This window comes from Marmota marmota, unplaced genomic scaffold (assembly GCF_001458135.2).
Source record: "Marmota marmota marmota unplaced genomic scaffold, marMar, whole genome shotgun sequence".
NCBI classification, from domain to species: Eukaryota; Metazoa; Chordata; class Mammalia; order Rodentia; family Sciuridae; genus Marmota; species Marmota marmota.
In genome coordinates, this window is record NW_025999864.1 from 1,412,106 (window position 1) to 1,428,283 (window position 16,178).

General features: G+C 39.2%; 1 protein-coding gene across 8 annotated transcripts in view; it reads right to left on the reverse strand.

The window, feature by feature from the left end:
• The window catches only part of Fam13c (family with sequence similarity 13 member C), a 118,422-nt gene that overhangs the window by 30,778 nt on the left and 71,466 nt on the right, over positions 1–16,178 (reverse strand). For all 8 annotated transcript variants that reach the window (XM_048813994.1, XM_048813989.1, XM_048813978.1 and 5 more), the window contains one exon: positions 2,559–2,643. In XM_048813994.1, the coding sequence (XP_048669951.1) occupies positions 2,559–2,643 (85 nt within the window). The remainder of the gene's footprint in view (positions 1–2,558; positions 2,644–16,178) is intronic.

The window sequence follows — 16,178 nt, forward strand, 5'->3', positions numbered from 1 at the left end:
TTGCAGATGGCTGACTTCTTATTGTATTCTCACATGTCAGAAAGAGAGCAAGCTAGCTTTCTGGACTCTTTATGATGGCACTGATCCCATTTATGAAGGCTCCATTCTCATGACCTAATTACAACCCCAAGGCCCTACATCTAAGTACCATCACACTAGGGATTAGATTTCAACATATGAATTTTGTGGGGACACACAGATTCAGCCTAGTGGTTTCTATCTCACAGTATGTGGTTTGCAACCTCTTGACTAGTGGATCCCAATACTCAGGAGTGTTTATGAAATATGAAGAATCCAGGACTTCTACCTCTGACTGTTAATGAAGCCTGAGAATCTCCACAATCAACAAAAAGCTCTTCCAACATAATGGCTAATAAGGTTCTAGAACATTGCTGAAAACACAAGGTCCCTATGGGGTGCCATGAAGAGAATTATTTTTAAGTTACTATAATATATTACAGACTTATGATCATTTGCGCTAATATTATATGAACACCTATTGGCAGGGACCATCAAAATCCCCACAGTTTCAAGGTATTAAAAAAGAATCACTCAAAATAATCTGTTTAGAGACCCCCAAGTTAGAAACAGCAGATCTGAGAATATGTTTCTTCCTGCTGAAACACACATGGATTAGAAAATGTATGGACTTCCTATAAGAATGCACACATTTTAGAAACCAGTGAGACAAAACCATCCCATATTTTCAATCATGAAAGTATCTTACAAATGCCTGTCACTTTGACAATGTCTCTGCCAAATAACATATGCCTTAGATCTCTGAAAACAACAAGTTTTCTAGATGTTTCTAGAGTCTAGTGCTCTAAGATTCTCTTAGAAGGGCTCTGAGATAACTCAAATTTATCTACATTTTGGAAAATCCAGCATCCAAATCACAAGCCTCTTCTGTAAGAAGCCTTTGCCCATTTCTGACATTTGATACTTAACATGAACTGTATGGCTGAGTCTCCTTCATGCTAGCAACCTCACCACAAACCGGTATTTATTTTCATTTTAGAAAGAGTGTTAATAAGCTTTTAACATAATGTCCAGCCAGAATGAGAAAATGCAACACTATTATTGATATTTAGAAATAAAAGTCATGATTTAAAAAAAAAAAATATATATATATATATACATATATACATATATATCTCCAACATGCAACAAATATTGACCCCTCTTTGCTAGACACTACTATAGCTAATCAAAAATGTCAGATAATTCTGAAGTTAATGAGGATCTGGCTTGAGACTTCTTTATGTGTTTTGTATGCTATTTGTTTGGAGAAGGTAGAATATGAGGTTGTGGGAGAGAAAAAGGACATTGTCAAATACCCTAACTTAAACCCCTGATCAGGCCCTCACCCAATTTTTGCATTTCATCCAAACATAGTGGCCAACAGAGCAATAGCATTCACAATACAACAAGGACAGCCAACTTCCCAACAATGTGTATCCATAGTAATTGACCATTTGTAGTAATGTCATACTAGGAGGCCTTCCTTAGTGTCCTTACTATAACTAGTATTATTTCAAAAGTCACCTTAAAGATTTAATAAAACATACATAAAGTGCTTAAATAGTTCTTAGATCATAAAAAGGTTTAAATAAAAATAGTAGCTACTCTTGATTGTTCCTATTAGCCACTATTATTAATAATATACATCTCAACACTGGAGATGACTGTTTGGCCTGCTTAGACCACCTGGGACTGCTTTAAACAGTAGTGTCTTAAATGTATTATTGCTAATGGTATTGTAATAGATTACCTTTGTAGATCTCTTCCTTCAACTCTTGGAGATTAAGGATGTCTTATAAACAAGCTTACCTAAGTCTATTTCTACTATCTATCCAGAAAGCAGTCTGCAAGACTCTGACCCATTTGTTTTAGAAAACACAAGCTAGGCTCTTATTTCTACTCATATAAATTAGTGCTTCTTTCTGCTCTAAGTCTTTCTGGGAGCATTAATTTGTCAACCAATATATCACCCTCAGGATTAAAACTACAATAACAGAAATACACTAACAGACTTAATTTTGAGACTTTTTGACACATAAATTAGTGCAAAAAATATTGAGACAGAACAAGAATAAAGGATCCAAATGAGTGAATAGTAGAGCACTTATCTCCACTTCTCCTGTCTTGATGGGTCATCTTATAAGCATTGAACAAGAAAAGAGGAAGTAGTGTTGAAACTCCCTCAAATATATCAGGAGTTCAAAGACAGACAGCATAGAGCATCTAGGTTCAGTGATATAAAATAACACACCACTCCTTTGTCATAAGAGACCACATAAGAAAACCCAGATGAGAAGGTATATGGGTGATTTCACCTGACTGACACCCATTTAAAAGTCTGACTTTTGGTCTGAGCCAGAGAGATCTATGTTACAGCAGATCTTAATTCCTCCCGTTTCCTCTCAGCACCTTCTGGGCAACACTTGGGCTCTCATGTATCACCATTTCTTTCAGGGGCTCAGGTGAAAGATGAAGCAGCAAGAGGATGAACTATCTTGAGAGTATGATCTGGGACATCCCCAAACCCTGCCTCTTACCTGCAGAATCTGCCTCATCGGCAGGCACACTTTGGGTTGTCACGGGGGCTGGCTCCTTGATTCCATGCACCTGGGGAGCTTCTTCCTGGTTTGTCAAAAATGCAGAACACAGATCAGATTCGAGAGCTTGGAGCTTCAGCAAGGAATTCTGCCAGCAAAAGCAGAACATCAGGCCAGCTAAGTAGATGCCTAACACACAACGGTGGGTCTGCAGCTCCTGCAGGCACCTTTCTCCAGTGCCTGGCAGGAGGGTATCGTGGAATAGCTGCTTCAGAAACAGAGCTGGTTGTGCCTCAATCAGATGCGCATTATTCCACATGCAGCCTCAGTTCCTGTCTCATTTAAATCCTAATGTATATGGATTATCAGTGACCCATGGGACTGGCGATTGATTTCGTCAGCAAACGACGCTGCATCTGGAGAACCAATCTCAGAAGGTATCTGCTTCCTGAGCGCTGAGCCTTTACGCTTTGCAAGTGTTTCATTCATTGTGCTGACATCAGGAGTCGGTGACATTAGGCCCCTCCCAGGCTACCATTCATAAAAGCCATCGTCCCTCCAATGCAAAGACTGCAGCAAACCGCAGTGCACAAAGAGTTACTGCTGCAGAGGCTCCCTGGCATCTGGGAGGGGCTTCAGGCTCCCTCATCCACACTGTGGCTGTGTGTGCATCTTCTAAAGTTACTTCTCTCACATGGGATGGCTGCAGCTGTCTTGTATCAAGAACAGGGTGAGGGAGACAATCTTGGTCCCTCAGTTTAACCTAATCACAGAGGGAGAAGCAATTTATCTTTCTTAGCCCCCAGTACAATCTCATGCCCACTCCTTTCATTTCTCATTTTAAATTTCTCCCATGTTCTTACTAAGAACAAGTCATACAGACTGACGCACATATCCTGCCATGATGCAGATGCCCAGAAAACTAATTGCCCTAATGAGGTGAAAGTGAGTCATGCCCGAGGCTCTGGCTGAGTGCTGCTCCTTGACAATGGGCAAGCCCTGCGGGTCTCAGGAACTCTTCCACCCACCTGGTTCCAGTTCCAGCAAGAACAGCCATAGAGAGCAAAGAAAATGATCCTTTTCCTTCTATAACCTCCCAATATACACATGCTCCTACTCACATACTACCTTCCACACAGCCAAGCACCCTCCTCCACGGCTCTACTCCATACCTCACAGACGCCCTTATCCCTATCCCTCATCCATATATCCTATTCCACACACACACGTACACCCCCCTTCATACCCAACCCACTCTCTCTACTCCACAAACACCCTAACCCACAAATGGCCCCCTTCTTCTGCCTCACGCACTCCTCATACCCTACCCCATAAACACCCTCACACTCAACTGTCACTCATACCATAGTCTACACACATAAAACACCTCCCCCACATTCATACCCTACCTACCATACACTCACATACCAACCCCATACTCTTCACCCTGTGACAAATATACACCCCATTCCTGATTGCCCCACATACCTACCTCTCCCTCATAATACCCAGTACCTCACACCAACACCTATTACTTCATATCTTATTCCAGAAACATATACCCCCATACCCCACACATATTCTCATACTTGGTCTCACACCAACACTACTACCTTCCATTCAATACCAACTCCCACACAGTCAGCCTTAACCCTTCTGTTGACATGAGTAGCTATCAGGCTATACCAGTGTTTTAAAATCTGTTCACCAAGCAATGTCTTAAGTATTAGCTCCTCTGCCGCTTGGAAAGCAGTGAGCGCCTTCTCTGCCAGATATGGGGCAGGATCTGAAAAAGTTTTCTAGTGCTCAGAGGCTGAGAGAACACAGCTCAGATGAAGCACCTGCCTAAGACCAGACATTTTATGACTCCCTCCTCCTCCCTGAGAGTTTTCCCAGCAGCTGAGTGCAGAAGCAGGAGCTCCTGAGTGTTAACAGGAGGTACAGAATGAGCAAGGGCACGGAATTTCTGGAAAGATTTAGTAGTTAGTAACCAACCAGATGGCATGCAAAAGAATATCAGACAAATTTCCTACCGGAGGGCCTTGGAATTAGAGTGACCTCTCAAAAAGAGCAAAACTGCTCTGAAAATTTAGAAATAATGCCATGGGAATGTAAAATGGTGCCGTCACTATGGAAAAAGTATGGTGGGCCTGAAAATACTACAACTAGAATTACCATATAATTCAGCAATTCCATCACTGTGTATATACCAAAAACAATTGAAAGCAGGGACTTGGACAGTTATTTGTATACCTATGTTCAAAGCATTTTAACAGCCAATAGGAATATTATAGACTAAATGTCTCTCTCCAAAATTTATAAGCTGAAGCTCTAACCTCCAATATGATTGTATTTGAACACAGGACCTTTAAAGAGGTAATTACCTTTAAACCTAATCCAATATAACTAGTGTCCTCACAAGAAGAGGAAAAGACACCAGGGATGCTCCCACAGAGAGAAGGCCACATGAGGACCCTGTCAGATAGCAAGTATCTATAAGCTAAGGACAGATGTCTTAGGAGAAACCAGCACTGCTAACACTCTGATCTTGAAATTCCAGCCTTCAGAACTGTGAAAAAATAAGTTTCTGTTGTATAAGTCATCTCATTTATAATATTTTATTAAGGCAGCCCTCAAAAACTAATACAAAAAGGAAGCAACTCAAAATGTCCATGGAAAGGTAAACGGATAAACAAAATGTGGCATATACTTGCAATGGAACATCATTCAGTATTAAAAAGAAAATTCTGACACATAGAAAAACTCTGAGGACATTATGTTAAGCAAAATAAGCCCAGTCACCAAAGGATGAATACTGTATAATTCCACTTATGTAAGGTCCTTACAATAGTGAAGTTCATGAGACAGAAAGTAGAATAGTGGTTGCCCAGGGCTGGCAGTGAGGGAGATGGGGAGTTATTTTTTAATGGGCACAGAGCTTCAGTTGTATGCAATGAAGAGAGATCTGGGGATGAATGGTGAAGATGGTTGCCATCAATATAACCCTACTAAAAACATACACTTAAAAGTGATTAAAATGTCAAGTTTTATATTATATATATTTTATAGCATTAAAAAATGAAAGATAAAAGGGGATAGACCTTTTACCTATAATTCTTTAAAAAATAAAGTTGTGGTACCAGCAGCCTGGCTCAAACTCATATGTGCTGTTTATATTCCTGCAAAGTAAAAGAGGGCACAGATTTCAGGTTCCTAAAGAAGTAGAAGGGACATCAACTCTGTTGTGTACTGTGGCTGACTTTAGGCAAGCATCCTGGCTATTCCAAGCCCCAATTTTTCATTTGTAATAAGAGGCAAAGATAACAGTCATGATGGCATTTGCTATGAGGGCTGCTCAAGAACATAATGCGGGAAGGCAGGCACTTTGCAGAGCCACCAGCATGAGGCCCATCCTCCAGCACTGGACTTCGTGATGAGTATGAGCATCTCCAAACCCTAGGCGTCAATGGGAAAGCCCTGACCGTATAGTAAGGACATACTCCACACTGTCTCTGAAGCCTCCACCTGTTGCTCCACCTCTTAGGTCTCACTTCTGTACCTGCACAGCAAGGACCTCAGGGTAGATGACTTGTAAGTCTCCTTCCAACTTGAAGGGAGAGAAAAAGCAATGTACTGAGGATTGAGACCCAGAATCTGGAACCAATGGGTACTTAGACTATGGAATGGAACAAAGAGTTCATGCAACATGAACATTAAAAAAAAAAATCTCATTGCATACAAGTACATTATACTTCATATTCAGAAACTTCTGAATCCCCTTAGAGACAGAGGTGTAATTCTGTGACCCCATAATGATTAGAAGTATGAACCAGTTGCTCTCTTCCATCTCCCTCTGCCATTTTCTCCTTCACTTATACTCATCTGAATAGGATTTTGAGTGCCACAGATCTATTTGCATGGCTGGTTTGCTTAAAGGAATGGGAAGAGAAAAGAACTGGCAAATGGAACAGGAGAGAGAAGATGAAGGTCTCAAGAGTCAAGAAGATCTTCAAGTAGAAGGGAACACATTATTGCTATAAAGGACAAGAAGACAGAATGGAAGAAACTCTGCAGATCATCGGCTCTCACATCCCAACCCTGTACTGTCCCATGACCTGACGGCAACCAGCCTTTTGGTATTACAGGATACTCTTATGTCATCCTGAACAGAAGGTGGGAACTGGGACACCCCATATGGGTAAGGTCCACGACAGGGTACCTTTCTTGGTGACCAGGTAACCCAAGGACGGGGGGAGGGCAGACTTACCTAGGAAGAGTCTATAACAACGTTGCATGCATGTCTTTCCTATGGACAACAGGAGACTTCTAGCCTGTAGTATCAGGACTGAGCCCCATAGAGTCACACCAAGAAGGTTTATGGGCAGCTCTCACCACACAGGCAGGGGTCATGTCCCTCTGGCAGACATGGTGCTACTATGCAGTGCTCATGCTAAGGCAGCTTTCAGTGCACAAAGAGCCTTACTAGGCTCCAGAGTATGAAATGAACATCAGCCCCTTCCTTATGGGGCCTCTAGTCCAGTGGAAAAATAAGTGAGCAAATGAGTAACAATGACATTTATCATTTTTTAGGGCTATCCAGGAAAGAAATGGTGAGCCCATAAAGAGTGTCAAAACTGCCATTTCACTATTCTGACATGCCTAACCTGTGACCTTTAATACAAGAATGTGCTTTGCCTTCTATAGAAGCATGATGAAGTACCCTACCTCACTTGTGATTCAAGTGCTACCTCAGTCCATCCCTTCTCGCCTGGGACTTCTATTCCCTGTGAGACTAACTGCCCCAGCCAATCATTCAGAGCCAGCCTGCTAATGCTCTTTCAGGTTTATATCCAAAGTCTCCATGGATGGATACCTAGAATCTTTAGAAAAAATGAGTAAGGGTTCATGGATTCAATAAAGAATGATGACTGTCTCCGCCTCTTAACTGTCCCATCTGGGTAACAAAAAATGAGAGAGAAGTCCTTGAAACCTACGTGTGGTTTTATAAAAGCTAATTTTTCTCTTTTACATAATGGAGAATATGCTTCTTGTTTTAGAAAATACTCATTTTCTCTTCTCTACAATTACCCAGATCCTACTTTGGTTGGGTTGGGATAGAGAACACCCACACCAGTTGGATGAACTATTTTAGGGTGCATTTGTCTGTAATACACCAGTTGCAGAGCAGGGACAGTTCCCAATTAGTTTCTACAAAGGGGTTAGTGCCCCTCTTCCATTCCTTTGTCTTTCTAAGAATTGTATGTAGATTCTCTATGGTGATATGAAACAAATCAAACAGGAAATCTGCTTAAAAATTTTGGAATATAACTTGAGTCCCCAAGTACCTACCTACACTTCTTACTCATGTTCCCTGAATATAAACTCCCCCCACCCAACTCCCATATACACACAATAGCCTAGACTCTCAGATCTTACTTGCTTGGGGGTTCAGTTTTCATCTAATTATTGAGCCAGTTCTGATTGCCTCATCTAAACGGTGTTTCCCCTAATTTCTCTTAGCACCATGTTTACTTACCTCTTAGCAATCACTACAATGTGTGATTTTATTTATTTGTCTACTTGTTTATGGGCTATTTCCAGCCCCATAAGGGCTAAAACCATGCCCCCTCTGTTCACTGTTGTATCTGAGCACAATAAACGGAAAAAGAGCTAATCAATAAAAAAGACTACCATTATACTTTAGTTTTATTTTTTAGAACTGGTACTTCAGATGGGGAGCTCTGAGTATCTAATTTAATGCCCCCTAGTATCCATGTTTAGAAATTTTTTAATATTTTAAAATTAATGAGGAGTTTATAAAACCTGTGAATTTCTAGGGAGGGACCACCACCCCAAAGATTCTGTCTCAGTAGGTCTGAGGCTGAGGTCATCTTGACTTAAGACATCCAAGGTTTATGCTTTGAAAAACTTTGCCCTATTCTCTTAGGTCCTATTCTCTTAGGCCACTTTAAATGCTACCATGGTTTTCTGCTTTGCTTTAACCTACCTGGGGACAACAGCTTTCCTCTGAGATCTAGCCCTCTGCAACTCTGCTTTCTCTTGCCTGGCTTCCTTTTGAGACTTGGACCTCCACACCAAGAAGTACAAAGTGCTGAGAATCCAGACAGGGTTGCCTCCTGAACTACTGCTGCTGAACTCTAGATGTTTTTCCCAGGCAAAATAGAACTTCTTCCAATGTCATTGGCTATTAGGAAAAGCCAAATTAATTCTTCCACTAGAGATACTGGGTTTTTGGCTAGTCTCTCTGGGGACTATGTGGCTTACATGCTACTGTGCTTTTCAATATGACATATCTCAGCTCAACACACTCCAGTTTCCTTTGGTGTAGTGGGCTCAGCCCTCACTTTCCTACACTGGCTAACAAGGAAATTCAACATAAAAAAAAACACTATTCATTTAAAGGATCCCACTGTTGACAAAAAGATTCAAGTCCAAGTTGAATCCTATCAGTACTTAAAAAAAAAAAAAAAGAATAACTTAAACAACACAATAACACAATTATGTTTCCTGTTAGGCAAAAGATTTCAGTCTACAGAGAGTCCTGTACTTAGTTTCCCCTCATTATGATATCCCTTCTAAGTTTACCTTGTTAAATAATAAAAGCAAGGTATTTTGGAAAAATTAATAGAGTTTAATAATTTCACATTTTAAATCTAGATAAATTTTCTAGATAAATAAGACTGATTTATATTTTTCTAAAAATACAATGTGTCTCATTTGCAACTCATGGAATGAATGTCAGTAGTTTCTCACTAGAGTTACTAGTCCTTAACAACACAGTGGCATGGGTGTCATAATGGATATACTGCCCCCCCCCCACACAAGTTAACCCTTTTTTTATTGTATCTCATGGGCTGAAGTCCACAAAGCTACTCTGCTATTACTCATGTGGCTCCTTTGTGGCTAATTTTATTCTGGTTGTTTTTGTTGTTGTTTTTCTCTTTAGCTCTGAAAAATATTATGTTTAAAAACTAAACTCAGGAAGAGGTTTAGTTTTTGTGGTCCTACATACAGAGTACAACTGAACCCCTATTCTGCCTCATTCTATGTCACTGGGCAAACCACTTAACTATGCTTACCCACAGGCCTTTTATTTTTTCTTATGACATCACTACCTTAAACTACCTTCAATTTCTAAATTTCAAGAATATTTGAAATTGGTAACTCTCCTACTGGAAATCATAAAGTTGTATGTCATATAAAATACATGATGTATTTACATCTTTAATGATCACAAGCCACAATGGAAAGCATTAGCCATTTACTCAAATACAAATATTTTGTTAGAAAATAAGAAAATCCAGCTTTTTCCTGCCTTAAAATGTGAGTCTTATAGCCCTAAGAAAGCCAACACCATCCTATAAAGGGCAAAATATGCCAATGCAAGAAAAGACAGACTCTAGGAATAGTAAGTCCAGAATTTTTTTTTTAATTTTTTATTGTTGGTTGTTCAAAACATTACATAGTTCTTGATATATCATATTTCACACTTTTATTCAAGTGGGTTATGAACTCCCATTTTTACCCCATATACAGATTGCAGAATCACATCAGTTACACATCCATTGATTTACATATTGCCATACTAGTGTCTGTTGTGTTCTGCTGCCTTTCCTATCCTCTACTATCCCCCCTCCCCTCCCCTCCCCTCTCCTCTTCTCTCTCTGCCCCCTCTACTGACATTCATTTGTCCCCCTTGTATTATTTTTCCCTTTCCCCTCACTTCCTCTTGTATGTACTTTTGTATAACTCTGAGGGTCTCCTTCCATTTCCATGCAATTTCCCTTCTCTCTCCCTTTCCCTCCCACCTCTCATCCCTGTTTAATGTTAATCTTCTTCTCATGCTCTTCGACCCTACTCTGTTCTTAGTTACTCTCCTTATATCAAAGAAGACATTTGGCATTTGTTTTTTAGGGATTGGCTAGCTTCACTTAGCATAATCTGCTCTAATGCCATCCATTTCCCTGCAAATTCTATGATTTTGTCATTTTTTAATGCAGAGTAATACTCCATTGTGTATAAATGCCACATTTTTTTTATCCATTCGTCTATTGAAGGGCATCTAGGTTGGTTCCACAGTCTTGCTATTGTGAATTGTGCTGCTATGAACATCGATGTAGCAGTGTCCCTGTAGCATGCTCTTTTTAGGTCTTTAGGGAATAGACCGAGAAGGGGAATAGCTGGGTCAAATGGTGGCTCCATTCCCAGCTTTCCAAGAAATCTCCATACTGCTTTCCAAATTGGCTGCACCAATTTGCAGTCCCACCAGCAATGTACAAGTGTACCCTTTTCCCCACATCCTCGCCAGCACTTGTTGTTGTTTGACTTCATAATGGCTGCCAATCTTACTGGAGTGAGATGGTATCTTAGGGTGGTTTTGATTTGCATTTCTCTGACTGCTAGAGATGGTGAGCATTTTTTCATGTACTTGTTGATTGATTGTATGTCCTCCTCTGAGAAGTGTCTGTTCAGGTCCTTGGCCCATTTGTTGATTGGGTTGTTTGTTCTCTTATTGTCTAATTTTTTGAGTTCTTTGTATACTCTGGATATTAGGGCTCTATCTGAAGTGTGAGGAGTAAAGATTTGTTCCCAGGGTGTAGGCTCCCTATTTACCTCTCTTATTGTTTCTTTTGCTGAGAAAAAACTTTTTAGTTTGAGTAAGTCCCATTTGTTGATTCTAGTTATTAACTTTTGTGCTATGGGTGTCCTATTGAGGAATTTGGAGCCCGACCCCACAGTATGTAGATCGTAGCCAACTTTTTCTTCTATCAGACGGCGTGTCTCTGATTTGATATCAAGCTCCTTGATCCATTTTGAATTAACTTTTGTGCATGGCGAGAGAAAGGGATTCAGTTTCATTTTGTTGCATATGGATTTCCAGTTTTCCCAGCACCATTTGTTGAAGATGCTATCCTTCCTCCATTGCATGCTTTTAGCCCCTTTATCAAATATAAGATAGTTGTAGTTTTGTGGATTGGTTTCTGTGTCCTCTATTCTGTACCATTGGTCCACCCGCCTGTTTTGGTACCAGTACCACGCTGTTTTTGTTACTATTGCTCTGTAGTATAGTTTGAAGTTGACATGTGTCCCTATACAACTCTGGAAAATGGGAATGACAAAGCTCATTCTATTGCAACCATGTACCCCACTTCTGTGTCAAAATATACTGCTAAAATAATTGCTTATTAGAAAATACACCCACAAAGATATGATAAATCGTGGTATAAAGCTGTATTAAGAATTGTATGAAAACAAAGTAAGAGAGCTCATGTATAATGGCATAATTTGGAGTGAATATACAGAGTTATAAAAAATTGTGCTATGAATGGATAATTATGAATGAAATGCACTCCACTATTGTCATGTATGTAAGAAATAAATTGGAAAAAAAAAGACAAGACATCCAAAAGGTTACAGCTCTCAGGCAAAATTTGGTCTTGGGACCAGCAGTAATATTTTTTTAAAGTTAATGGGACTGGAGAAAGTGGTATATGTATGTGTCAACTTTATATCTCACACCAAGTGAAATGTTCAACAACTTTAGCGATTAGGGAAGCAAATCAAAATAACACTGAGATTTTCTCACTCCAGTTAAAATGGCAGCCATCAAGAATAAAAACAATAAATCCTGGAGAGGATGTAAAAAATTAGAGTTGTTAATCAATAAAATCACTATAGAAATCAGTATGTAGGTTCCCCAAAAGACTAAGAACTGGAACTATCGTATGACCCACCTATACCACTCCTTGATATTTATCCTAAAGAATTAAAGTCAACATGATACAGTAATGCATGTATATCCAAGGTTATAGCAGTATAATTCACAATAGCCAAATAAGGGAAGCAGCCTACATGACCCTCAATGGATGAAATGATAGAGAAAATGGGGCATATATACACAATGGAGTTCAACTCAGCTACAAAAAAGTGAAATTATATCATTACCAGGAGAAGGGACGGAACTCAAGAAATTATATTAAGTGAAATAAACCAAACTCACAAGGTCAAGTTTTGTATGTTTTCTCTCATATGTGGAAACTAGAGAGAAAAGAGGAAAAGAAAGGCAGGGTGGGAATCCTTCAAGAAAATTTAAGGGAGTTCAGTAGATCAGTAGAGTAGAGGCAAAGGATTAGGGAGAGGGAGAAGAGGGAAAGGGAAAATTCTGGGGAATAATAGTGGCCAAATTATACTATTATATTGTGTGCATAAATGAATATGTAACAATGAATCCCACTATTATTTATAGTTATAGCACATCAATAAATATATGGAAAAATACGTCACCAAGTAAGAGCCTGTTGGAAAACAAACCAAATCTCTCCTGGTCATTTCTTCACAGAATGGAAAAAAAGAAAACTTAAAATCTCTTTATTCTTATGTTTATTCTTCTGCTGCAAAGTCATGAAAACTGCAACATAGGCTGACCCCTGAGGGCCACGAAACTGGACAGAGACTTTTCCATCTTCCAGTGAGAGAGCAGGAAATCCATAGCACAAAGAAGAATAAATAAAAGAATGAGAAACAAGAGAAATGACCAAGATGCAGGCAGAAAAGTAAGCAGGGGTCCCTGGGACAAAGTCATAGGGGAGTTGGGTAGATGGGTAATGGCAAGAAGAAGATAAACACAGGTGTATTGGCTATGGCAAGTCTTTCCACATATTTTCTGCTCAACCCAATACCTGTGATGTTTCTCCAACTTAATTCTCAGGCAAGGAGGAATATGGGCAGCAGTTGGCACGGCTGCCACCTTTTCTGCCAATACCTCTCTAACGAATCTCCTGGGGGTGAGGGCTACAGACCTGGTTCCCCTGGAAACGAGAAGTCAGTGGACAGTTGCTTCTGAATGATGGGGCAGAATAAAGCAGGCCCGGAAGCAGTTAAGAATTTATTTTCTGTGTAGTTCATTGCACTGGGAATGAAAGCCAGGACTCTCATCATGACTGTTGGCTACAGGACATCCTTGTTGACACTGACAGCAAAAGTTGGCTAAAATTAAATGAATCATAGGACACTGTTCTAGCTGAGAAAGACACCTTGGTAAGGGAATAAGGTTACTTTATCTCAACTTCAAAAACAATACCAGAAAATGCCAAGTGGCATCCTGCAGTGGTCCAGCAGAGAGGAAAATTAACCTGGAGATCATGTTACCAGGGATCAGCATCCAATTACTCATCTTCTGTGAACAGGATTCCCAGTTTCAAAATGGAAAATATGGCCCATGTCTAGCAATAATCTTAATATAAACCCCAAGCTCATGGTGAGTAGTTCAGGAAAGGACAAAGGCCCCAAGCTAGACAAATGAGACTCAAGTATGAAACTTTTAGAATGCTTTAGTTTTAGAACTAAAATGGACAGTTTCTGATTCCACTGTGTGGTAGGCAGGATCCAAAAATGGCCCCCAAGATTCCTATACCTGGTTATTCAATCAAACACTATTCTAGGTACCGTTCTGAGGGATTTTGCAAAACTAATTAATCCCTAAACATTTGACCCAATACAGAGATTATTTGAGTGAGCCTGGCCCAATAAGATGAGCTCTTTAAAAAGTGGAGTTTTTCTAACTGGTAGCAGAAGACGACATCAAAGAGATTCAAAACAAGAGAAGGCTTTAGTGTACTGTGGCTGGCTCAAAGGTGAAGGTAGCCTTATGAGTAAAAATGTGGCCACCTTTGAAAGTTGAGAGTAACCCAGCTGATAAGCAGCTAGGGGACAGCAGACACAGTCCTACAACTACAAGAAACCACTAGAATGAGCTTGGATGTAGACCCTTCTCCAGAATCTACAGATAAGAAACCATCTGAGACAATGCCTTGATTTCAATTTTGTGAGACTCTAAGCAGAGAACATGGTTGAGGGCACCCAGATTTTTATGTACATAACTGTGAGCCAGTAAGTGGGTAGTTAAAGCTACTAAACTTTTGATAATTTGTTACACAGCAATTGAAAACATATATGCTAGAATTACCTGAAGAATAATGTGTCACTAGAAAGGGGCTAACCTCCAATATAGTGGCTAGAGAGAGGCTAACTTTCCAATTTAAGGAAAAAGAGCCCAGAGATAGAGATGGATCTCTACAACAAGTATTTAATCCCTGGTTCTACACATGCTTGGAGCCTATTCCAATGCCAAACTTTAAAGTGTGTGCCAATAAAAAAAAACCAACACCAACAATAAAAACTCAATCCTGAACTAAGGTCCAATCCTATAGACTATGTAGGCATTAAAAAAAAGCAATAAAAGCAAAAAAAAAAAAAAAAACAACAACTGTCTATTCTTATAGAAATAATAATATTCAGCCAAGTTGGGACTGTCAAAGGGCTAGAGAAGACTTGATAGACAATTTTCCCAAAACTCAAATAATTTTTAGGGAGAGAGACATTTCAATCAAAACACTGAGTACATCCAATTCTTCATATTTTTTGGTTTTCACATCCAACTGCAAATAGAAAAGTTTAAAAAATATTGTGTCTAGACTGAACAGGTACAGAATTGTTTTTGTTATATTAGCAGTGCAGTATAAGAATATTTAAATAGTATTCACTTTGTATTAGCTGATTATAAGTAATCTAGACATGATTTATAGTATGCAGGAGTATGTGCATAACTTACAAATACTATTCCATTTTATAGGACGGATTTGGGGATCTGTAGGGTGTTCTGAAAAAAATACCTCCAGTATACTGAGAGGTGATTATCATTTTGAGGTCTGCTATGGCTTGATGAAAACGTATCTCTATGATAAACTACAAATGATAATAATAAGACAACCTCATCTTCCTCATGGAGACACACACATATAGACACATATATAAAGACTCAAATAGGAAACTATAAATGTGTAAATTATTCTACTTTTAACAAAAATATTAAAAAGATTCTTCACAGTTTTAAGAGGAAGAAGATATCTAATATTGAGGCTGATGTTGAGCTATTGTGCCTGCATAATTAACAAATAAAAGGTAACAGTATTATGTGAAAGAAAGATTAACATTTCATATTTGGTGAAAAATAATCTCTTTCATACTCAAACACAAACAGATGCTGCCTTTGTATGAGAAGTAGTAAGATTACAATTTAAGATGGCTATTAATATTAGGTCATTAAGTATTTGTATCATGCCAGTAATTTATTACTTTTGCTTTTTATAACATAGGCCATTTCTGAAAATTCCTAACAGTTTTGCCCCTTTATGGTAGAAGCTCAATGAAAATATTGCCCAGCACACTCTGACTATAAGCATCTTCTCTATGTATGCTTTTCACCAAACACTGAGTGAGGATTACACACACAAATCTGGAAGTCTCCCAGTTATTTTTGATAAAATCAAACTTCAAAGCAGCCATAAAACTATGATATATCTCTAGGATATCCTGCAAGGTCATTAACACGCAAAATGTTTAAACTCTATTCTCTAAGCTCAAAAAACTACCCACAATGAAGTCCTCAAAATAAAGTTACACTAATAGTCTTCCCATTCAAGAGCTAAGGCATTCAGAAAAGGAGCAAAACATGGTATCAAACTTGTGACAACAAGGTGAAGTAGCATAGCTCATGTGACTGTCAGCTTTTTTCAAGAAGGGTAAGTGTGACTAGAATTT